The 24,257-nt window shown below is 41.8% G+C and overlaps 1 protein-coding gene across 5 annotated transcripts in view; it reads left to right on the top strand.

The window, feature by feature from the left end:
- The first annotated feature begins 1,230 nt into the window (after positions 1-1,230).
- Mon2 (MON2 regulator of endosome-to-Golgi trafficking) overlaps positions 1,231-24,257 on the top strand; it is an 84,821-nt gene continuing 61,794 nt past the window's right edge. For all 5 annotated transcript variants that reach the window (XM_021173736.2, XM_029482364.2, XM_021173735.2 and 2 more), the window contains exons 1-5: positions 1,231-1,737; positions 12,094-12,157; positions 19,050-19,177; positions 19,585-19,716; positions 23,779-23,908. In XM_021173736.2, the coding sequence (XP_021029395.1) occupies positions 1,627-1,737; positions 12,094-12,157; positions 19,050-19,177; positions 19,585-19,716; positions 23,779-23,908 (565 nt within the window). In that variant the 5' untranslated portion in view covers positions 1,231-1,626. The remainder of the gene's footprint in view (positions 1,738-12,093; positions 12,158-19,049; positions 19,178-19,584; positions 19,717-23,778; positions 23,909-24,257) is intronic.

Genomic DNA, 24,257 nt, shown 5'->3' with positions numbered 1-24,257 from the left:
ATCTTGCTACTGTTATGAACAATAACATAAATATCTGACGGTCTTAGGCCACCCACCCCTGTGAAAGGGTAGTTCCACTCAGAGGTTGAGAACATCAGGTAGGTGAGTTACAGCAAAACTGGATGGAAACTTTCTGTCATGCCCCTCAGGGACTGTCTGATAGTGATCGCCTTTGAGTCACTGGAAGTTAGAAATCTGATGGCACATTCCAAAAAAAAAAAAAAAAAAAAAAAAGACAAGAGTGTTAGGTCAAACACAAGAGATGACAGTAAGTGGATACCTGGGGGCAAAAGATAACCAAGATAATTAGATTCTAGACTTGCAACATTCCAGTTTCCCATAATCAAGACGTTCCAATCAGTCTCACAGAGCCCTTAACACAGACATAGCTTCCACCTCTTCCAACTTCAATCCACACAGGCAGGCTGGCTTTGCTCATCCGAACAATACGCTGAAATTATTTCTGCTTCCTGCTTATTACAACAGAGAAATGTCTTGGGCAAAAATAGACTCACCTGGATCACTGAAAAAGCTCACGTTAGTTTTTGCCTTACATTTATTTGGCACTTCTGATCTAATGAACTGGTTCCTTATTTGCGCGTCAATTACCTAGTACGTTCCAGCTATACAGTCAGGGAGGTGGGTGGGTGGGGCGGGGAGATAACAAAAACAAAGCAAAATAAAAACATAAAAGGGATCTGTCGGTGGAAGGTGGGGCGGGGGGCGGGGAGCAGGAGGAGTCTTGTAACAGATAAGGAAAATAAGGGGGGACTCCGCAGTTAAATAAACCAAAGTCGATTTGTATAACTCCGCATGATTGTCGTTTAGGTTCCCCAGGCCGGGGAGGTAGGAGCAAGACGCTGATTTGTGTTTTAAGTCAGGGGGATGGGGATCAAGGAGGCAGAAGTGACGGACAAGACAAATTCATTTTTTTAAAAAAAGCAAATATTTATAGAAGAGAATGGATCACAAACAGACGTAGGGAGACACCTCCGATCATCCCCAGGTTACCAGCCAGGCAAAAGGAAGCAGGACGCGCCTGCGCAGCTGTGCGGGCCACCTGCGTGGACGGCGGGGGCGGGGTCCGCGCTGCCCAGCTGGAGCTCGTCCTGGGCTTCTCGCTCGGCCCCGCCCCTCCAGAGACTCGCCTCCGGATTGGCTCGGGCGGGGGCGGGGCCCGGAGTCCGGAAGTGCGGCTGACGTGTCCGGGCCGCGCTCGGAATTGTGGGCGACTGGGCTAATGGCGTCGGCGGGTTTGGGCACCCGGGGCGGGCATCGCTGAAGCTTGTGGCCAGCTCGGCCGGTGACGCCCGCCGTGGCCAGGCCCCGCGGCAGCGGGAGGGACCTGCCCGTCTGGTGGGCTCCTGAGCCGGCGCCGGTGGAGCCTGGTGGGGCTGCACGGCTGCGGGCAGGTTTCGGCGAGCCGCCGGCGGCGGTGCGGGGCGGCCCGGGGGGAACTCGGGCACGCCTCGGGAGACGCAGCCCGGCTCCGGCCGTGCGCCCGCCGAGCCCTGGGCCCCGGCTGCGGAAGACTGAGGAGCCGCCGGCTGGCTGCGGGCCGCGCAAGCTGCTGACAGTGCCTGCTTGGAAGTGCTGGTCCCAGATCGGCGGTGACCTGGAGGGACCATGTCCTGCACCAACAGCCCCGAGGCTGTGAAGAAGCTGCTGGAGAATATGCAGAGCGACCTGCGGGCCTTGTCACTAGAATGCAAGAAGAAGTTCCCACCTGTCAAGGAGGTAGGTCCCAGGCGACGTCAGGGGCGGGCGGGGGTGGGGGGGACGTCAGGAGCGCTCCCTGGTCCTCATAGACCGCTTTCCTCGATTCCCCAACACCTATACTAATTTTCATTCCGCCAGTTAAGTTTGGTGATTGCCCAACAAATACTGTTCGTAGAATTCTTTTGAGAGTTCCAAGGAGATTTGATTTCTTCCATTCTCTTGTTATGTTTATTTCGGAGCGAAGTTCCTTGAGTGAGCCGGTTTGGTGACACTCGAGTCAGGTATATTGCTCCTAAGAATGAGTATCCACCGCTGTAGCGGAATCCGTACTCTACACTTAGGTGGGCATAGTGTGTGGGAACATTTCCTTCTTGTCTGTGTTATTCAGCCCACCTAAAAATCTCATCGTCGTGATAAACTAGAGCCTCAAATTACAGCAAATGGTCAAGGCCTACGATAACCATGTTAAGCCCTGCACAAGCAGTATTCTAGTAGGATGCTTCGCAAAACAAATGCACCTGAGTATATATAGCCTCTTGGGTGCATAAGTTTGTTGTTGTTGTTGTTTTTCAGCTGTAGAATAGCTGAAAAAATGTGGTACCAGTATAGGAGGCCGGGTGTGGTAGCCAAACTTTTAACTCCAATACTCAGATGCAAGCGGATCTCTGTGAGTTAGAGAGTGGACACCAGGACAACCAGGGTACATAAAGAGACCTTGTTTCCAAAACCGATGGTGGTGGTGGTGGTGATGATGACTGGGGCTCACAGGACGAGTATCAGGAAGCTCAATGTATGCTAATAAAAATTTCCAGATATTGAATTGAAAAATTGAGTTTAGTCACTAATGCCTGATTTTTTTTCTTTTAAGATTCCATTTTTGTTGAAATATTTTAAGAACTGCCCTTTCACATTTTAAAACTATTGTAGTTCAGGGGGCAGGCTCAGCAGTTAAGAGCACTTTCTGCTTTTCCAGAAGTCCCTTCCAGAAGTCCCTTGTTCAATTCCCAGCACCTACATGGTGGCTCACAATCTTGTATAATTCCAGTTTCAAGGGATCTGACCTCTTTCTTCTGGCCTCCAAAGACACCAGGCACACATGTGGTGTGCAGGCATACGTACAAGCAAAACACCCATACAAATAAAACAAAAATGAATACATCTTTAAAAAAACTTTAAAAATAATGTAGTTCAAAGATATGTAAAAATAGTTAATTTTATTTCCTAGTTAATATAGCTTACTTAGTATACCCGAAGTTTATCATACTACTTGCTATTGAATGTTACAGAGTGAGTTCATATTTTTCTATTTACAACTATCTTTATGCAGACTGTAAGAAGTTTTATCATTAGAACTTGACTAGTAAAGTTTAGAATGCAGACTTGTCAGGAATCTTGAAGTTTTCCGTGAGTGCCTTGCTTCTACCTGTTTGTTCCAGTTTCTTTAAAGAGCTACTACCCAAGATGGAGGTCGTAGGTATCACTGTGAGGAAGATACTATGTTTTATTTCAGAGAACGACTAATTTGCTTTGGCATTGATTTTCTTTGTTGTCTCTGTATCATCTGTCTGTTGAAAGTTACAGCAGATAATTTTAAAGAACTAGGGTGTTTTACCAGCTTTGATGGGTCATACCTGTAATTCCAGCTTCTAGGACGATGAGGCTGGAGGGTGGACATGAATTTGAGGCCAGCCTGGGGCTAGAGAGTGGGATCCTGTTGAAATATCCCCACCCCTGCACATGTGTGCTTGTTCTCTTTCACTCTCTCTGTCTCTCTCTCAGTCTGTCTCTCTTTCTCTCTGTCTCTCTGTCACATACACACACAGACATACACACCGTGCAGAAACAGAGAGGTAATTTTTACTGTAAAAACCGTATAGAAAACATCAAATCCAGCTGGGCATGGTGGCACACGCCTTTAGTCCCAGCACTTGGGAGGCAGAGGCAGGTGAATTTCTGAGTTCGAAGCCAGTCTGGTCTACAAAGTGAGTTCCAGGACAGCTAGGGCTACACAGAGAAACCCTGTCTCTGAAAAAAAAAAAAAAAAAAAAAGAAAAGAAGAAAGAAACCATCAATCCCTACTGTACTTTCAGCGTAATTTATAGAGCTGTGTCTCCTCTGTGCTATCGGCTTCTGTGCTTTAACCTTGGAATTGAATTGATATCTTCTGTGGTATTTATATTGGGAAAATCTTCCAGCAGGTAAGTTACAGAGTTCTAGAACTCACCGCATTCCTAGCCCTGGAGCTCTCATGACAGCTCCTTAGTTTCTCCTAGAGCACTGCCCAGACAGCTACTTAGTAATGGCTTCCAGCCTTGCAAGCATCATTCTCCTGATTGTCTCTAAGATACCATCTCGTTTATGCTGCATGTTCCATAAGGATTTGCTGAGTGAGAGTCTTCCTGGGGCTGGACAGATGGCTCAATGGTTAAGAGCACTGGCTGTTCTTCCAGAGGACCTGGGTTGATTCCCAGCACCCATATGGCGCTCTAAACTCTGTTACTTGAATTGAAGAGGACCGGATGCCCTCCTCCGGCCTTCACTGGCACCGGGCACATGAGATCCACATACAGGCAGACTTACACTGTCACACCTGGTGATAAGCACCTCTACTACAGAGCCATCCTGCAGACCCCATCTCTCTTGATATCACAGAATCCACAAAGCATAAATAACAAATAGTGGTTCTAGGCTGTGTACTTTCAAGGTTTTCTGTTATTATCTGGCGCCGTGGCAGAGTTTTTGCCTAAATCAGAAGTTCCCCATGGCAGAGCTTTGGTTCTGTGTTAATTGGTGGCTGCTGAAGACCTGGTGACAGAATGCCTTCTATTGCCACAGCAGGGTTCTCTGTCCTTTTATTAGGGATCTGAGGCGAAGGTTCTTGCCTCTGTGTGTGGATTCTGAGTTCATTTTCAGGACAGTGAAGAAGAGAGGCTGGCTAATCTAACTGTGCTTAGTTGAAAGCTGTTTTAGTGTAGAAGTTTATAATGTAGTAGTTATTTCCTCCATGAGGGTGGTCTTTCTCTCACGAGTAAAATAGTATAAATTCCTGTCTTATGTTTTGAAATCATAATAGAGACAAATACATAAGTATTTGCATTGTATTGATTACTTAATGGCATTGTGCTTTGATCACATAGAAATAAAGACACTGTGTATGACTTCAAATCATCTTTAGTCTTTTTCTCTCTTTCTCCAAGGTAGCTTACTTTTAACCAAGAGCAAAGCAAATTTGTGCTACTCGTTAGTCCAGACCACCTTATTAATCTCTTATGAATAAAACATGGGAAAAAACGTAACGAAAATAGAAACTATCTTTCTCTTCATGAAATGAGTTTGATCGGATAAAATATAACCTTTACAACAGTGTAGGAAAGTTTGCATCTTTTAACATGCCACTTTAAATATTTTATAGTGAGGCACACTTAGAACCTAGCACTTAGAAGGCTGAGGCAGGAGGATCTCAAGTTCTATACCAGACTGAGCTACATCACCAGACTCTGTCTCAGAAGAAAACGAAGGCAGGCGTAGTATCACCTACAGCACTTGGGAGGCAGAAGTGGTTGAGGCCTGCCTGATCTACATAGTTTCAGGCTGGCCTGGGCTACATAGTAAGACACTGTCTCAAAGAACTAAATCAGTACTTCTGTAAGTTTCCTCTTCTCATAATAGCATCCTACAGATGCCTCGCTGTTACCATTGCCTGTCTACATCATTACTTAGGCTATTGACTGTTCTTCCCCCTGACACTTTCTCATTTTGAGATTTGTAGCACACTGTGAGTGTGTCTCCTCTCTCAGGAGTCCTGTTGTTCATGTGTGAGCGCATCCTGGTTTGTCTCCAAGGCTTTCCTCATGCTCTTCCCTGCTTGCTGCCACTCCCCTGGCCTTTGGCCTTACTGTGATGCCAGGGCTTTATCTGTGTCATCCACTCTGGTTTCCGTCAGCCTGTGTAACACCTACCAGGATATCTCCCACATAGTTCAGATAGACTTCTTGTCACTGAACCACCTCTGTGTTAGTATGCCCTAGTCCTTTGTCTTGTTATGGTTACATCATTTGCTTATGTTACTGTGTAAGGCTGCCTTGGCTCTCCTGCTGCCTCCTGTCCTTACTAGCTTTCTTTTCCTTCCCTATTTTCTCATGTACTATCCTACACCGGGTTTTAATATCATACCTGACTTTTGATGTGTATCAAGGACATAAGTAAATTAGCACTCTTGTTTGCTACCATGTGATCATTAAGTTTCTTAGGATAGCACTCATACCTGCTTGACCCCCAAACCAAAAAACCTTTCTCTTAATCTTATTACATAAGTTATTTTTTTTGTTCTTTCTTTCTTTCTTTCTTTCTTTCTTTCTTTCTTTCTTTCTATCTTGTTTGTTTTTCGAGACAGGGTTTCTCTGTGTAGCCCTGGCTGTCCTGGAACTCACTCTGTAGACCAGGCTGGCCTTGAACTCAGAAGACCTCCTGTCTCTGCCTCCCAAGTGCTGGGACTAAAGGTGTGCACCACCACTGCCTGGCATAAACTATTTTCTTTATCTCTTACATTTTACCTTCTGTTGTACTTTTGAGTTTTTCCTGCTTTTTTGTAAGGATTACTATTGCATCACATCTAATCCAGCCACTATAGCATAAAACTGTATACCTGGGACTTATGAACTAGAGCCTTTATTGAAGTTTAAAGTTGGAAGAAAAGGCTGGGAAAGAGAAAGGCGCACTGTATGGATATTAGCCACCTCTCTGCACCCTGCACTCCAGCCTTCCATTACTAACTAAAGAAAGTGTATTTCTTAGAAACCATGAGTTTGGAATAAAATGTCATGTGGTAGTTGAAACTGTAATTGTAGGATAATTGAATGTTACAGAACATCTTTTTGGTTTCAATTGTAATTGTTTTATGAGCACATTGTCCCTTAAGGGGCGTTCTGAGCCCTTTTAGCACTCTCAGGTGTGTATTTGGCTTTATCTCCTAGCATTTGCCTGACAGGTAAAAAGTCTCAAGGCATCCCCATACTTCCTTTGTGTCTCTTGAATACATTATACTATCTAAGTTGAAAATCAGTTAAATTTCACAGTTTTCTTTAATTTCCATTTCACTGCTGTGCTCTATGAATAATTAATTAGGATTTTTCGAAATTTTTGCTTTAACTTTAGATTATTTTTCTCATGAGGTGCAAAGGATATATTTGTTAAAAGCAGAAGCATGAGTTTTTATGAAAGGAAGCAACATTTAAAACCAGTTGTTAGTTATTGTTTTTAAAACAGTCTCGTGTACCCCAGGCTGGCCTTGAACTTATTTTTGGGTGAAGCTGGCCTTGAACTCCTGAACCTCCTGCTTCCTTCACCCACCTGTTGGGATAATAGACACGTGCCACCATTCCCAATGTATAAGCATGAAAGAAACGTAATCTGTAGTAGTTCTAGTAATGGGCATGTCCATTCCTTCTGGAGCATACATTATTTTCCTTCCTTCATTGGTAATCTGCATTCTTCACCTAGAACCCTCCGGATGTAGGTGAACTAATTTAATTCTACCTACTGAGTGCTTTGTTGGCTTAATCTAGTTCTGCTCTCCACCTTGTGGCTGGAGAGGTGGCTCATTGGTTAAGAATACTTATTGCTCCTATAGAGAACTCAGGTTTGGTTTCCAGCACCCACATGGCAGTTCCCACCCAGCCTTAAGTCCAGTTCCAGAGTATCCAGCACCATCTTCTGACTGCTGTGGGTATTGAGCATGTGCATGGTGCACACACATGCACACATGCAGGCACGGCACTCATACACAGTTAACCTCACTTCTGTAGGTATTGAGCATGTGCATGGTGCACACACATACACACATGCAGGCACGGCACTCATACACAGTTAACCTCACTTCTGTAGGTATTGAGCATGTGCATGGTGCACACACACACATGCAGGCACGGCACTCATACACAGTTAACCTCACAACATGAACCATATGCCTAGTTAAAAATAAAAAAATAAAAAGGCTTCCAGGTCAAAAGCTACTGAAAGACTCAGCTTTCTGTCTAGTTAGTGCCATAGGAATGCTGGGGTGTTGAATAAGTGCAGTTATTTTTGTTGCCAAGATTGAAGACAGAACCAACACGAGAATGACAGAGAAGTAGACAATAGATCTAGTAGATTTGTGAATCTGTGGATCAGAGTTCTTGGGATTTTTTTTTTTCTTTTCGTGAAGCACCTTTCTTTTGAGTGAGTTTGTATTTTTGTACCACGTTGACTTTTTATTTAAAAACCTTTATTATGTGGCTACTTATTTAAAAGAAGGCGTCGTGATAAGCACTAATAAGGTAAGGGCTTATGATGAATGGGTGAAGCATCCCTGTTGAAAGGTCTGGACAGTACTGAAGGTGAAGAGCCTTTAGTCATGTGTGAATTAGATGTGAATAGCTGGTGATGCTAAAACAGTGCCCACATCCCACTGTGATGCACCACAGTCCCCATGTTGTTGGCAGTGCTGTGAGATTTAGGGTTTGCATTTGTGACTGTGTAAATGTTGTAATTTTAAGAAGTCTAGAGTTTCTTCTCTGGCTGTTTCTTGTTGTTTGTTTTGTTTGCTTGCTTCCCTACTTCAGTGCTTTCTGCAGAATAGGAAGTGCTCTGTGACTCAGTTACATCTCCAACCCAAAGACGGAGTTCTTTGCTGTGTCTGTATAGACTTAGTTTGTCAGAGCAGCTCTAGTAAATTTTTCCTTGTAGAAGATTTCCCTACACTGCTTAATTTTGAGAAATACTTCATTTGTCTGTTTGCCCATTCATTTATTTGCCGTGTTATGTACTGAACCCAAGAACATGTATGCTAGGCAGTACACTACCACCCACCTACACCCCCAGCCCATAATTCTGAGATATGCTAATAAGGGTGGATGACAGTTAAGGCATTGAATAATGGAGAACATGATAGGTAGGGAAAATAAGTTTGAACTGAGGTGGGTAAGTAAGAGGAAAAACTCCAAGATGGGTTAATGATTGTGGTCCGTGTTTGTAGGATGATGAAGCTCGCAGTCATGGTTGTTGGCCACGTGGATAATGAATGCTACTGTTTAGAAATAAGTGAGGATTTGAGCAAGGTGAAGCCCAGTTCACCGGCTGAGGAGGTGGCGGTTCAGAGTAGAGGAAGGTGGCGGCTTAGTTATTTGTTGTTTGTTTATTTTGTGCCCTGAACTTAAGCATAAACACCCAAGTTTATTAACTCCTGCTCTGTAGGATATGGGTCAAGAACAGAGATATGATTTAGGATTCTTAAGCATTTTGAAAATCATTAAAATCATAAAATTATGGGATTGGTCAGGAAGAGTTTTTGGAGTCAGAATGAGGCCAAGTGGGTGGTTCTGGGAAAGGATCAGAGAAGTACAGTGACTAGAAGAGACTCTGATCTCAAGCGTGAAGAGTGTTAAATGCAGCAAGGCATGGAAGACTTCCTTTGTCTCCCCAACTCTCAGTGCCCTCAGAAACATGCCCGCATCATCTGTTCAGGTCTCAGAACTGGCAACTTTTCCCTGACTCTTACTGAACACAGGAGAAAAATTGGCTATGTTTACAGTTGGTTTATACAGTCAGTGATCATAGGAAATACATTACACTTTTATTAAAATTATAACAGATCTTTTTACTTTTATATGTGTGGGTGTTTGCCTGCATGTCTGTCTGTGCACCGTGTGTATGTATTTCCATGGAGGCCGGAAGAGGTTGTTATATCCCCTGAAACTGGAGTTACGGGTTTTGTTGAACCCAGGTCCTTTGATAGAGTAACCAGTGCTCTTAACTGCTGAGCTGAGCTGTTTCTCCAGTCTTAGTTTTTGTTGTTTTGTTTTGGGCTAGTGTTTCACTTACAGCCTAAACTGGCTCAGCAAGGGCATCCACCCTGCTTCATTCTTCCAGCGTAGTGAGAATAGGGTTAGCCACCATGCCTAGCAGGAGACACTCTCCCCACACCTCTAAGCCTTTGTACATAGATACTTGTTTCTAAAGACCCCATCTTCTACTGGTGCCTCTAGATTCTAACTTGAAGCTTTTCAAACTTTTGTTTTGGTTTTTCGAGACAGGGTTTCTCTGTGTAGCCCTGGCTGTGCTGGAACTCACTTTGTAGACCAGGATGGCCTCGAATTCAGAAATCCGCCTGCCTCTGCTTCCTGAGTGCTGGGATTAAAGGCGTGTGCCACCACGCCCGGCTTTCAAACTTTATTTTTAATGATGGTTCTTAAATGCTTTAACCTCCCTTCTAGCCTACCACCCACCAGAGGAAATGGGAAAGAAAGGATATGGGGGAAGTGGACCTGTTTGAAAGGTTCTTTGGAGCAACTCCCATCTATGTTATCTGGAATCGGCAGTTCAGTTCACAGGGTAGCAGACAGCAGCAACTCAGTTCACTTGCAAACACCTCACAGATATACCAGCGGTCCAGTTTGGTAGAGTCGGGTTAGCAACAGTGGTGACACTACCTAGCAGACAGCCAAGCCTTAGCCTCAACTAAAGTCAGCAGTAGGGACCAGGAGGGAGAAGTTCTTGGCTGTGCCTTTCTTAGGGAAGTGAACATCAGCAAAAATGTGAGACCACAGCATTGCTCAGCTAGCTGTACCAGCAAGCCAAGCCCTGTCTCTGTCACTCCATGGAGTCCTATTTATACCCTCCACACATCACGTGTCCCCACGGGTCTTCCTTCAGCATGGTTCTTGACTCTGTATGTGTATACAATCAATCCCAGTACGTAGAAGAACTCCAGCACACCAGAAGTTTTTTTGGTGTGTTTCTCTCTATGGCTTCCTGACAAATGTAGCCCAACCACACACTGCAAGGGGGACCAGTCCATGCACGTTGTTAGTAAAGAATCCTTCGTCACGTGTCCTTTCATGTGCTTGCTTTAGCAGAACAGCCTCTCTCCTGTGTCTGCCTCAGCACAGTGTCCTTCCGGAGTCTGCCTGAGCCTTTCACATCTGTGTCCACTTTAAGGAAATGTTCCTTCACTTGTTTGCCCCAGCAAACACCATCCAACCGACTTTCCAAAGCACCCTCAAGTTTCCACTTCACTAGACTATGTAGGCTATACTAGCATTACTATGGCATGAAGTAATGCTACAGTTGGGGTTGGGGGACTTTGATACATGTATTTTAAAAATAAACATGTTTAGTAAAATTTTCTAGAAACACATGTTGTAAACAATGGGGAATCATGAAGTAGGTCTAATGTCTTAGGCAGCAAATAGTCTGGTGATTCCTTAAATATAGAGATAAATGTGACTCCCCCTTCTTTTCTTTTCGTGTGCATGTGTGTATGTGTGTTCTTATGCAGTCATGACTTGACATTACACTGTAGTACCCACATTCAGTGGCTCACATGCACTTATAACTCCAGTTCCAGGTGGCTGAGTGCTCTCTCTGACCTCTATGACTCCCCACAAACACCTACATATAAATAAAATAAAATAAAATAAATCTTTAAAATATAGAAAGGATGTTGGAGGCTCTTACCACAGTCTGAGGCACCGTAGGTTTCCTTAGTGATATCATTGAGAAGATCAGAATGTGTATAATCCCCTTCAACAATCTGAAAGATTCAATGTATGGATAAGCAGCTTTTCAACAATATCATAGGAATACTTTGATTTAGAAATTTACCTTTTCTATTGTATTGGCATCCACTCCTTGTAGTTGCAACCAGTCTATAAGCTCTGTCGGTCCCCAGTCCATCAGGGGGTGGTGGGTTCTCTGTACCACCTATAATAATTCCAATTTTGTTTTATTGTAATGTATTGCCATAAAATGCTTCAAAAGTAACCGAGTGGATGTGATGATGTATCCCAACAGAAATGTAAATGTGCTGTGAAAAGGAAACGAATTAAACTTGTTTGATTAAAAAAATATATAAATATAAATATATATATATATATATAGAGGGGGGGGGAGGGAGAGGGAGAGGGAGAGAGAGAGAGAAAGGAAAAAACAGAATTGACCCGTTAGTTCATGACAGTAAATTCACTTGATTTTGAGGCTTTACAGTGTGTGGGGGGCGAGGGGGGGAGATGTGTACAAAGAGGAGAAGAATTGAGTTCTTCTGATTGGGTTTTTGTTTGTTCTGGTTCTGAATACACAGTCTGTACAGTGTTCAGGCATTCCACTGAGGTAGGCCTTAGAGCACAGGAAGGCGTCAGGCAAAGTGCAGTTTGCATGTGAGTAACCCCGATGACGGGGGTTCTCTTAGGTGTTGTGTGTTATGCGTTGTGTGTTGTGTGTGCCACTACTGGGCCTCTAGTATTTGCAAAACAAACATAGTAGTGGCACTTTGTGTTTATTTCTCACACAGAATTCCTGTTTATAGTAAGTTTTATTTTCTAATTATTTTTGTTCCTACAGGCTGCTGAATCAGGAATAATAAAAGTTAAAACAATAGCTGCAAGAAACACGGAAATTTTGGCAGGTAATTTTTTTTGCATTGAATTCAATTAGTAGTGAAGATTTTACTAATAGTTAAATAGACTCTTAAAACCATCAGTTTTTTGAGCATCTACTTCCTGCACCCGAGTATGGTATTCATACGCATGATACAGAACATGCGAGTGCCCCTAATTGTGAACTGATTGTAATTCCCAGAGGTGAAAGCTGTAAAATTCCTTGAAATGAGAGACCTTAAAGATACCAGTTCTTTTGAATCAAGGGTTTTCTTATTCACCTTTGCTTTCTCCTCCTCCACCAGAGCTCAGCTGACACCCTCTATCCGTGGAGAGTGTTCACTGTGTTGACTGACATGCTGTTCTTAGCACACCATTAGTGTCATATGGACAGTTCATGAAGAGATATTGGGTGTGTATGTACGTACACTGACATACACTGATGTACGTTGACATACACTGACGTATACTGACATACAGTTTGAGTTCTGGACCCAGGGCCATGATCACAAGATGGGAAGACAAGAAAACAAAGGGGTTTGTTTGCTTTGTGTTTGCAAACCTTTGTTGGACTGGGTTTTTGGGAGGGAGGGATTGCCAGGGGCTTCTCTCTGACCAGCTCTTCTCCTCTGTCTGCTCTTTTGGTTTTTTTTTTTGGTCCCTTCCATCTTTGCACAGCAATGGGCATGGGTGAGCTGGGAGCTGGGAGTCTAGAGAACCATATAGTGTCTTCTTGGCTCAGCAGATTAAGGTACCCGAGTAAGCAGCAGGGTCAGACTGAATCAGGGTGTTTGCAGTATGCCGCCTCGGTGTTTCAGGGCTCCATGCTAGGCCCCCTCCAAGTGCTTTCTGCTCAGCCACAGCTTATGTCCTCAGACCCGCTCTATTGCAGCTCCACCAGCCTCGCAGCCCAGCAGTGCTGGAGAAAGGCAGGCTTGCCCACACAGCTTAAGTATTACAGTCTGTACATAAAACATAATTTAAACAATTGGGAGTTTCTAATTTAGAAATGTCATCCCATTACAACATGACATAAAGACTTAAACAAGGGTGGATCTCCCTTAGACTTCTCCACTTCACTGGAAATTGGCCAATAGGTTAGTTTTCCTAAGTCATATCTTTCTCACATAGCTTCTTCCTTGTTACTTAACTGTTTCTCAAATACACCATGCTCTGTGTGTGTGTGTGAAGGGTAAAAGCAAAGGTGTGTGTTTGGGATGGAAACAGTGGACAAGGAGGTTCTGGGAGGTGCATGTTGGGTGGGCTGGCTGTTTATCCTCTGTGAGGGAGCGCATGTTTAAAGGTAATTTATGGCCTGGATTTTTGAACATGGAGACTTATTACAGTTGAATCAGAGTACCGTTGTAAAATATTTACCTTTGCTGGTAGTATAACAAATTATTAATTATTATTAATAATCATCAATTATTCAGTAATAATTTTCATTGTTCTTATAGTTGATAGAAGATCTTCAAAGAATCACTATGTATTCTAGTACTGTGTGCAGAGTGAAATATCTAAGCTTGCAGAAGAATAAGAGATTTTAGAGTTTTTGAGATGGCTGAGGGGGTGAAGGTGCATGCCCCAAGCCTGAGGCCTTCCCTTCCATTTTTGACACCCACATGATGAGAGGAAAGAACAGACGGTTGCAGGTTATTTTCTGACTTCCACATGTGTGCTGTGGCACAGGCACACCCCTCTGCACATAAAATTATAAATTAATTAATTAATAAATACATAAATATTTTAAAGAATAAGACATTTTAATATATAGCTGCATTATTGATTTCACTGTAATATAGGTAGCCATATTTTCACATCACAAATCTTTATACTTTAAGCTACATATTTTCTAGGACCATTTACTTAAGGAGATAGATCAGCATTTAAACTTGTCCTAGCATGTTTATTTATTTACTGTTTTTATTTTATTTATTTAATGTATGAGTGCTCTGTTGCACATACATCTGCATGCCAGAAGAGGCCATCAGATCCCCTTATAGATGGCTGTGAGCCACCATGTGGTTACTGGGAATTGAACTCAGGACCTCTAGAAGAGTGGCCAGTGCTCTTAACAGCTAAGCCATCTCTCCAGCCTTGTCCTAGCATTTTTAATGATGTATTTATAACAGTTGATACCTACGTATAGAGACTTAACTGATAATCTTGTCATTTTTAAAATAGAGACTTAACTGATAATCTTGTCATTTTTAAAATCAAAGGCTCTTACTTGCATAGCTTTAAACTGGCCAGGATGCAGTTTCTAAATTACCTAGTTAGTTCAGAATACAATTAAAACTGAGAAAGATTTTACTATTTTAATTCCCTGAGAATTTTTTTAAATAAGCCTCGAGATTATGGGATATTAATTTGGTCCTATAACAAATATCAAAGTTCCCAAATAATTGAGGACACTCCAGTGAGCCAGGATACCGCATTCTTACATGTCTCTGTATGTTCAGAAACCATGCAGAGTTGTGGTGAAAGTTAGAACCTTTGATTCAGACCCTCAAGCCGACTTTAGTGATGTTCAGCCCTGTTTCTAGTCAGCTGTGGTCTCTTAGCTCCCAGGGGAGCCCCTTTCTCAGCATCCTCTTTTAATGGCTGCTTCTCTTTGTTCTCTCTGCTGTCATGAATGCTGACATGAGTGGAAAGGCTATGCCAGGTAATGCCAGCCTGAGCAGATGCACACACCTTTACCTCCCCCTTTTATGTCACACCGAGTGAGAGATGACAATGTAAAGACTTTCATTACAAAACCAAACGCCTTAGTCTGACTCCTGACTGCTCTGTGTTACAGCTGATTTATTATCCTAGATTACAAGCTACTAAAGTTCCAGAAGGCATGTGTAACATAAAAGTTATATTCTGCTTATCAAGAAATCTTATCAAGTTGTAATATCTTTGAAAGTTCAATATCTAACTCTTAGTCCAAACCCTAGTGATCACATTTACCATGGCTGCTTTCAACTCGTGTCAGTACACATGCAAAAACATAATCATTACCTGTGACTGGGATAGCTTCTCATAGTTCTCCTTGTCTTTTTCTGTCTACATAGCCTTAATGCTAAGAGGTCTCTATAGCAATGAGCAAATATACTTCAGAATTTTTTTATGACATAAAAAGCAATTTACCTGTTTGTTTTAGTATAGTATATCAGTATATGTATTTGTGATATCTTAAAAATGTATTTTTTAATTTTATGTGTATGAATATTTTTCCTGTATCTCAGTATATGTACCATGTATGTGCCTGATGCACAGGAAGCCCCAGGAGTAGGCAACTAGTAGGGTAGGAACTAGAGTTCCAGGCAGTTCTGAGCCTCTGTTTGGGTACTGGGAGCTGAAATGGCGTCTTAACTGCTGAGCCATCTCTTGAGTTGTGTAGGTGTTTAACACCTAAAGGATACATGCAACATAGTCCTTGGAAGTAAAGAGCTCCTCAGAATCACAGGAGAAAGAAAGACGGCAGCTGTGCTCCAGCTGTGCTGTCTGCTTCCTGCGCTGCGGCCTCCATCCCATTCCATCCCATTCCATCCCATTCACTCGCCTGCTCCCTCGTGGTGTCTTCCTTGCCGGAAAGTTTCCTTCTAACATGACAAGCTTTCTAGAACTAGAACCAACATTTTGTTGTTTCTTTTGTTGCCAGAGTTTATATTACATGGCAACACTGAGCCCTTCCTTAATGTAGGCTGCGAATTATATCACAGAACCAGCCTAATGCTATTTGGGTATACACTTGGAGTGTTGTCTGATCATAAAGTCTGAAAAAGGACTACAGGCACTCTCTGGCCCCCATTGTCTCCTCAGAAACATGATTGTGTGAAGACCATCTTGTCAAAATAGGTTCATGTGTCACTTGTCAAACTGATATGTCATGATTACGTGTAATTGGAAGAAACGCAGAGCTGTTGGCAGCTAGGGGTGGAGGAGATTCAGGGGTCCGGTCCTGACGTCTAGCACTGCTCACAAGAGCAGGAAGAGAACAACGCATGTTCTCTACCACATCTGAGAGTTTTATGGTAGAATATTTAGGGTCGAGTTTTAAGAATAAAATCCTCCCATGTGCGAATAGGGATCTTTGACTTCTTTCTTTTCTGTTTTATCCCTTTTCTTTCTTTCTCATGGTTTATTGTTCTAGCTAATATTTTGAGAATTGTATTGATTGTGCTCCTGCTCGTCACTTAGGACCATGAAGGGAGGGATGCTCACCGTGGCACAGCACAGACTTTCTGTACCTACTGGGACATCGCCTGTCTCTGTGCTCTGTTCAGCTTGTTGGTTATAGACGCTGAATACCTTTGTGTCTTGCATGACCTGTACTGGATTATGGTATATGTTCTTAACATTTTCTCAAATATTCAAATATTATTCTTGACTATTTTCTAGTTTATTGGAAGATGTATTTTCAAAGTATTCTCGAATAATATTCTGGATTTCATTGGTATTTATATTCCATTTTTTTCTGGTTTTATTAGTGTTTTTTTTTTCTGTTTTTCTTTGCTTTGTTGGTTCTATATTAAATTCTCCTCTGAACTTTATTATTTCTTCCTATCTGCTTTTTTGGGTTTCAGTTGTTTATCTAGGACACTGAAGTTCATTGTTCAGTTATCTCAAATCTTTATGATGTTAAAATGTAAGCGTTCATAACTATAAACTTCCAGTTGAAACTGCTGGCTTTGTTGTTGTAGTCATGGTTGTTTTGTTTTTTTTTTTCTTTTCTTTTTGTTTTCTGCATCTGAAATAACCTGTATTATCATTTATTTGATCACAGGAAAATGTTGTTCCTGATTATTTTAATTACCCACTGGCCATTTAAGAATGTGCTGTTTGATCTCTAAACATCTGTGGCTTTCTTGTGATTTCTCTTATTAATTTCTAATTTTATTCCATTATGATTCCATAATATACAGAATTATATCAGTTCCAAAATCATATTTTAATAGCTTACTTCAATATATTTGCAATATTGTTGTGAAATTATTTTCTCCATGTTTGAGTTAAAACCTCCATGCCCTAGAAAGTCAGGGAATAGGAGAGAAACCCTTAGGGCGCTGTTACTCTCTTCCAGTGTGATTCCCTTCTCTAACCTGTGCTGAATTAGTAACTTCAGAATATTGTCGAAAGTTGTGGTCTTAGTTTATCATTCCATAGTGTGTACTTTGGAAGGCAGAAAGTAGACTTAAATATTCAGTACCAAAATTTAAAAAACACTCACTTTACACTTTTATGCCACACTTGTGTAAAGTATGTTGTGGTTACCTCTCCACCTCCCTTTGCTTCCCTTTGAAACAGTCATGTCTTGCATTTCTTGCACATGCATGTGTGTGTGAGTGTATGTTTGTGTATGTTTAAGATTATCTGTGTGAACGTGGACTTCGAACTTGGTGCCCAATGGACAATAATTGCTGGCTCTTGCCCAGAGTGCATTAGTAGTCAATACTTCAACAGGGAAGGGTAGGGACATGTGCACACCCTCCCTAATCTGTGCTTGACTTTTGACAGGTCCAGTTTTCTGTGGGCTCTTACATCATAGGTGCCACAGATGCTGTGTGGTCTCATTTGCACTGGCTGTGCCACGCCCAGAAATGGCATTTCATATTTCAGATCTTCTCCCTATATTACTCTTACATTGTTGACCCCGTCTTCTGCATAGGGAGTCTGGGAGTGAGTAGCATTTGTCTGTGGTTATAAACACAAATATTTAGAAGTTAGCGTAGCATCCACCGGTAGAGCCCAAGATGTATAATAAAATTATGGTACATAATACACAGTGGAATTTTGTCCATCTGTAAAGAAAAATGAAATGATGAGATTTGTAGATAAGATAATACGGAAGGTCACAGATGGTCAGAGTGACGTGCGTGCCCTTCCCTAAATGGCACTTGTGTTTCACACCCCTCCCTGTGACTCCTACAGTCCACAAGGCCAGGCTGCCAGGCATGAGACACCCACCTGTCTGGGCAAGAGTGGTGTGAGTGTTATGGGTAAAATCAGCTCTTCTCTGGTTGGAATTGGGGCCTGATCCATAGAGGAAATTCATATCTGGTACTGTAAGCACAGTAAGAAGGAAACAATGGCTGAGGTGGTCTTTTTACTTTCAGTCATGATTATGAATGATTTTCTTTCAAGTTCTTCTGAAAAATTATTTTCTGACTCAGATATACATGTAGTTAATTAATGAGTTTTATTTCCTTGAAAACAGCTATGAAACTCCTAACTTTAATGTTCCCTTTACTTAAAATTCCATGCTATTTATTTCGTTTCTCTGAAAACGACAAACCTTTTTTTTATCTTTTTTGCCTTTAAGCAATTTTTAAATTTTATGTTATAAATGAAGTGTTCAATTGAATTTAATTATTATCACTACTTTAAAATTTCTAGAGTCGGTAGAATTAAGTTAAGATTAGGAATAAAAGTTTGTATATTTAGTACTTAATTTAAAATGCCCTTTCCATAATAACAGGAAGAATGCTATTGTTGTCTAAGAATTGTGTTTACTTCCTGAAGAAATTAGTGTTATAAACATTCACAGCATATAAAAATAATGTAGGGCACCTATGAACTATGGAAGGCATGATGTACATACAATTTGAACCACTTTCTGCTCTGTAATGTGAATTCTTGTTTATTCTACTCTTGTATAACATGAAGAAATGTTAATTTCTGAACTTGTAAGAGTTCATGTTCTCAAAGAGTAAGTAGCAGATGGGATGACCCAGAATCCCATGTTAGAGAAAGCCTGGTACTCCTGTAGTCGAGGTAAAGACTGTACATCTGAATCTCCTGAATTCTTATGACTTGTTTCTGTTTGGATATTTACTTTATATAAAAAGAATTGTCATAGGTTCTAAGTACGTAGACAAACGTTCCTCACCATGAATAGATCAGTAAGTCATCTGCTGTGTTTTCTGAATAAAGCATTGAAAGAGAACAGCTCAGAGGTCGTGCAGCCTTTCCTAATGGGGTGTGGGACCAAGGAACCAAAGATCACACAGTTGTGTTTGGCCGCCATCCAGAGACTCATGTCCCATGAAGTGGTGTCTGAGGTAGGTTGAAGATTTTATCTGAATTGCTTGTTAAAGAGTCACGTCAGTAGCGTTCATGGGAAGATTAAAGCATGCCTGATTTCTCCTGGAAGGCAGTTTTATGAAAGAAGAATAACTTAAAAATGAAGCTAACATTAAAGATGAGCTGCACTCCAGTGAGCTACTTGTAATCTAAGGCAGAGTTCATAGTACAGGCACTGATTTTAGAATCAAGTTTTCAGTGTCATAGAATAGGTACAGAATATAATTCATATTTTAAAGTGTAGATTATCTGAATTGATAGTTACTCATTAATGTAAGTATTTTGTTTGTATCTCACTTGATGGTGGAAAATAAATAGTATTATTGTGAATCTCCATCATCTCTCAGATCTGAGTTGATTTTGTGTGCCGTCCTCTGATTCACAGACTGCTGCTGGAAACATAATTAACATGCTTTGGCAGCTAATGGAAAACAGCCTTGAAGAACTTAAGCTGCTTCAAACAGTTCTTGTTCTTTTAACAACCAACACGGTAGTTCATGACGAGGCACTTTCCAAGGTAAGAAACCCATTTAATTGGTGTTTATAAATGTTTTGAGGTAGTGTTTGGATAAGCTGATTAAAAGATAGACGCCTAGAGCCATTGGAGTGAAGCACAACTCACTCACTTCTCCACAGTTACTGTGGTGGTCGGCCTTGTGAGTTAGTCCCTCCAGATGAGAGGACATCCGTTAACCAGCCTGTGGCTGCAATGAGTTTAGTGAGGAATGCTGAGTGGGAGAAGAGCGGCTGTAGAGCAGCGTTGAGAAGGGATGTGAGAGGAAGGGCGGACGGTGCCTTCATTGTGTCGGCTTTGGGATTTCTCCATGTTTGCTCCTCAATTCTCCTGCTTTGAAGCTGCCTGTATGCATTATGTTAGGAAACCAAAAAGCTCGGGCCTGTCTCGTAAGTGGCCAAAACCCTTCTTTGAGCACTTAATACCACATGAGGTTTCCTAGCTAGTTTTTACTTTCTTCCCTTCTCCCATCCTCTTTGGAATATAAAATCATGAAATGTTTTTGTAGAACAGAAAGCAACATAATACAGTCCTCAGCTCATAGTTTATCCTCTACGAGTGTTTTGAACTTCTTTGTTTGTTGAGATAAAGTCTCACTATGTGGCCTTGGATGGCCTGGAACTTGATATGTAGACGAGGCTAGCCTCAAACTCACAGAGATGTGCTTGCCTCTGCCTCCTGAGTGCTGGGATTAAGTGCCACCATGGCCAACTTTGTTTCATAATGTTTGTGCTTTTAAGGAAGGATAGTTGATAAAAGAGAGATGTCTACAGACTCAATATGCACACTATCTTAGGTGGTTCTGGGTATTCATCCTTCCTAGATGTTACCTTGGTGTTCTAGAGCATAACAGCTTTCATTCTTCCAGGCCCTGTCTACTAAGTGGAGTGCTTGTGTGCAGTTCCATCTGGTTTCTTGCTATTCAGTTATTCTTGTAATAACTATATTTAAAATGTATAAAATGATACCATTGACATACTAAAGAAGAAGAACTGGGGCTTGGGAGATGGTTCAGTCAGCAAAGCGTTTGCCATACAAGCATGGGGACCTGAGGCGCATCTCTAGTACCCACGTGAGAAGGGTGGGACCAAGTGTGTGCTGGCTTATGCTCAGTGTGGAAACAGACAGGCGACCCCTCGGTGCCCTGATTAGGTTCCTTTTGGTCAACTCCATGTCTACAAGTAACGTGGGGAAGAAAAGAGTTGCTTGAGCTCAGGTTATAGAACATCATTGTACTGGCAAGTTTTGTGTCAACTTGACACAGCTGGAGTTATCACAGAGAAAGGAGCTTCAGTTGAGGAAATGCCTCCATGAGATCCAACTGTAAGGCAATTTCTCAATTAGTGATCTGGGGGAAAGGCCTCTTGTGGGTGGGACCAGCTCTGGGCTGGTAGTCTTGGTTCTATAAGAGAGCAGGCTGAGCAAGCCAGGGGAAGCAAGCTAGTAAAGAACATCACTCCATGGCCTCTGCATTAGCTCCTGCTTTCTGACCTGCTTGTGTTCCAGCCCTGACTTCCTTTGATGATGAACAGCAATGTGGAAGTGTAAGCTGAATAAACCCTTTCCTCCCCAACTTGCTTCTTGGTCACGATGTTTGTGCAGGAATAGAAACCCTGACTAAGACAATCATCAAGGACACTTGAGGCAGGAACTGAAACAGACCATGGAGGAGTGCTGTCCACTGGCTTGCTCAGCTTGCTTTCTTATACAGCCCACACACAGTGGAGTAGACCCTTCAGATCAGCCATTCATCAAGAAGCTGCCCCACAGACATGCCCAGAGGCCATTCTAATGAGGCATTTCCTCAATGGAGGTTTCCTCTTCCTAGGCTACTCTAGCTTGTGTTAAGTTAAAAAACCCTGACCATCACACTGAGAACCACTGTAAGCCAGTCTAGACTAGGAGGCAAGTTCCAATGAGAGACCCAGTCTCAAAAGCAAGGTGGATGGACTGGCCTTCACACACCTGTGCACACTGTGGGCACCTGAACTCAGACACTCACATGTGCACTCCTACACACACACACATACAGAAAGGAGTAATTATAGCATTTATTTTAGTATGCTACCTAGTTGAAAATGAAGTATTGGCTAATAAAATTGAAGTAGAAAGGTATAATACAAACTTGATCAACATAAAGGTTTCTGTGTAACAACATAATATACTTTTTTGAAGTTGAGATATAGCGTAATTTTTCTGTTAAAGGGTGTGTCACTTAAAAACTGAATGTAAGAGCATTGAAGAGATGGCCCAGTGGTTAAAAGCACTAGCAGGAGAAGGTCATGCATTTAATCCCAGCACTTGGGAGGCAGAGGCAGGTAGATCTTGAGTTCAAGGCCTGCCTGTTCTACAGAGTGAATTCTAGGATAGTCAGGATTACACAGAGAAACCCTGTCTTGACAAAACAAGCAGAAAGCATACTAGTTGCTTTTGCAAAGGACCTGGGTTTGGTATCCAGCACCCTTCTGGCCTGCTCAGGCACCAGGCATGTAGGTAGTGTTCTTTCATGAAGGCAAAGCACTTAATATAAAATGAAAAATAATTCTTTTAAAAACGTTGATGAGTTGATAAGGCACAGAATTTTTTATTTCTTCCGAGAGTGACAACTATTTCAAACGATTAAACTTTTAGAAGATCTTTATGATACTGGTGTATGTAACCATTTCTCAGAGCTTGAATTTTGTGGTCCATGAACCATAAGATAAGTCACAGGGCAGAAGAAAACAATTGCAGATACAGAGCTCAGATTTTATGGTCCATGAACCATAAAATAAGTCACAGGGTAGAGGAAAACAGTTGCAGCTCTCTGACAAAGGACACACTGTGCTTGTAAAGAGCTGTTTAAAGTATTATTCCCCAGGACAAAACTACCACATGAAGAATTGACAAAGGACTCTAAAGACACTTATGGATTGTGGCACTCAGTGGCAGCAGATGTGTAGGGAGAGGCTAGTGAAAGGAGAGCTAAAATCCCAGTGTTGTGTGTCCCTGCACGTTAGAGCAGCAGACTTTGACAGATGCCACCATCACATAGTGCTGCGGGTGGGATTGCTCTGAGCTACAGCACTGTAGATGTCCTTTAGAAAGATGGAGTTTCTTTAAAAGTCAGCCTGCATTACCCTCTGACCTAGTCATGCCATGCCTAGGTGTTTATCTAATGCAGAGGAAAATGCCTGTCTTCACAGAGACTTGTATTTGAGTGTTCATAGCAGCCTTACTCAGAGGAGCACCAGATTCCAAACTGTCCAGACGTCCATCCCCAGAAATGGTGACAAGCTCACCGTATAATCCCTCAGCAGGAGAAAGGGGTCTTGTGCTGATGGATACACAGGACAGCACACGAGTTCCATGCATCAGTTCTAAATGGAAGAAGCCAGACACAAACCATAATGGATGAATCTTTCATATAAAATTGTAGAAAATGCTGAGTTGTGAAAAAAAAAGTGACAGTTTCCATGGTTCAGGAGAGGAAGTGGGTGCAGAGGTATTCAAGAAAGTGCACTAGAGTAACAGAAGTGTGCCATCACTGCAGTGTGCTCCATCATGCAGCGTGCTCCATGGCCACATCCATATGGAGCAGGCAGAACTCATGGGATTATATGCCTTAAAGAAGTACAACTCAGCATATACAAGTTTTCTTAATAATAAAGTTGCTTTTTAAAGAGAAAAGTGTGGCACTCTTGTAATAATAGTACACTTTTATTTATTTTATTTATATTTTTAGTTTTAGCAATTTATATAGAACTTCTCTAAGTATTTAGTGATATAACAAACATGAACACTTGCTATTTCTAAAGCAAGTCACTCTGGAAAAATAAAACACGACACACTCATATACAGTAAATGACGTACATTTGCAAAAAGGATTCTGAGCTGTTGTAGCTGTCTTACTTACATAGCTATGTAATTTACTGAGATTGAACTATTTTGAAATCTGAGGATTTTTGTAGTTTTATAAAAAGGTGGAACTTTTCATGTTTGAGTAAAACAAATTATTTGACTTTAGTGTCATCTCATAGATTCTGCTCTTCAGTTTTACTTCATGCTAAGGAATTTTTTTTCTAGGCCATAGTTCTTTGTTTTCGACTACACTTCACAAAGGACAATATTACAAATAACACAGCTGCTGCTACAGTCCGACAGGTCGTGACTGTCGTCTTCGAGAGGATGGTGGCTGAAGATGACCGGCACAGAGGTAAAGGCTGACAGCTGTCTCCTTTTGTTGTGAATGGTTCCCATGTGCAAGGTCTAATTCTTACTCACTTTTACATTTACCCCGGAAACTAGTGACACCCAAAGCTAGAACAGTTTAACTGTTACACACACTGTAAACCCAGCCTCAACAGGATCAGGATCATTAGTTTAAGACCAGCAAGAGAACAGTCTTAAAGAATGCTCTCAAAAATACCTGAAAACTCATACACACACATGTAAATGCACACATTCATGTGTACAGATATGTCTGTGAGTGTGGTAGATACAGGTGTGTTTATATATGGGTTAAGTTCCTTTTCTTTTTTGTTAATTTGGTGAATTTTCTGACA

Source organism: Mus caroli, unplaced genomic scaffold, assembly GCF_978045245.1.
Source record: "Mus caroli unplaced genomic scaffold, Mus_caroli_1 scaffold_9, whole genome shotgun sequence".
NCBI lineage: Eukaryota > Metazoa > Chordata > Mammalia > Rodentia > Muridae > Mus > Mus caroli.
The sequence above is the reverse complement of the archived record's forward strand: the minus strand, read 5'-3'. Positions and strand labels throughout refer to the sequence as shown.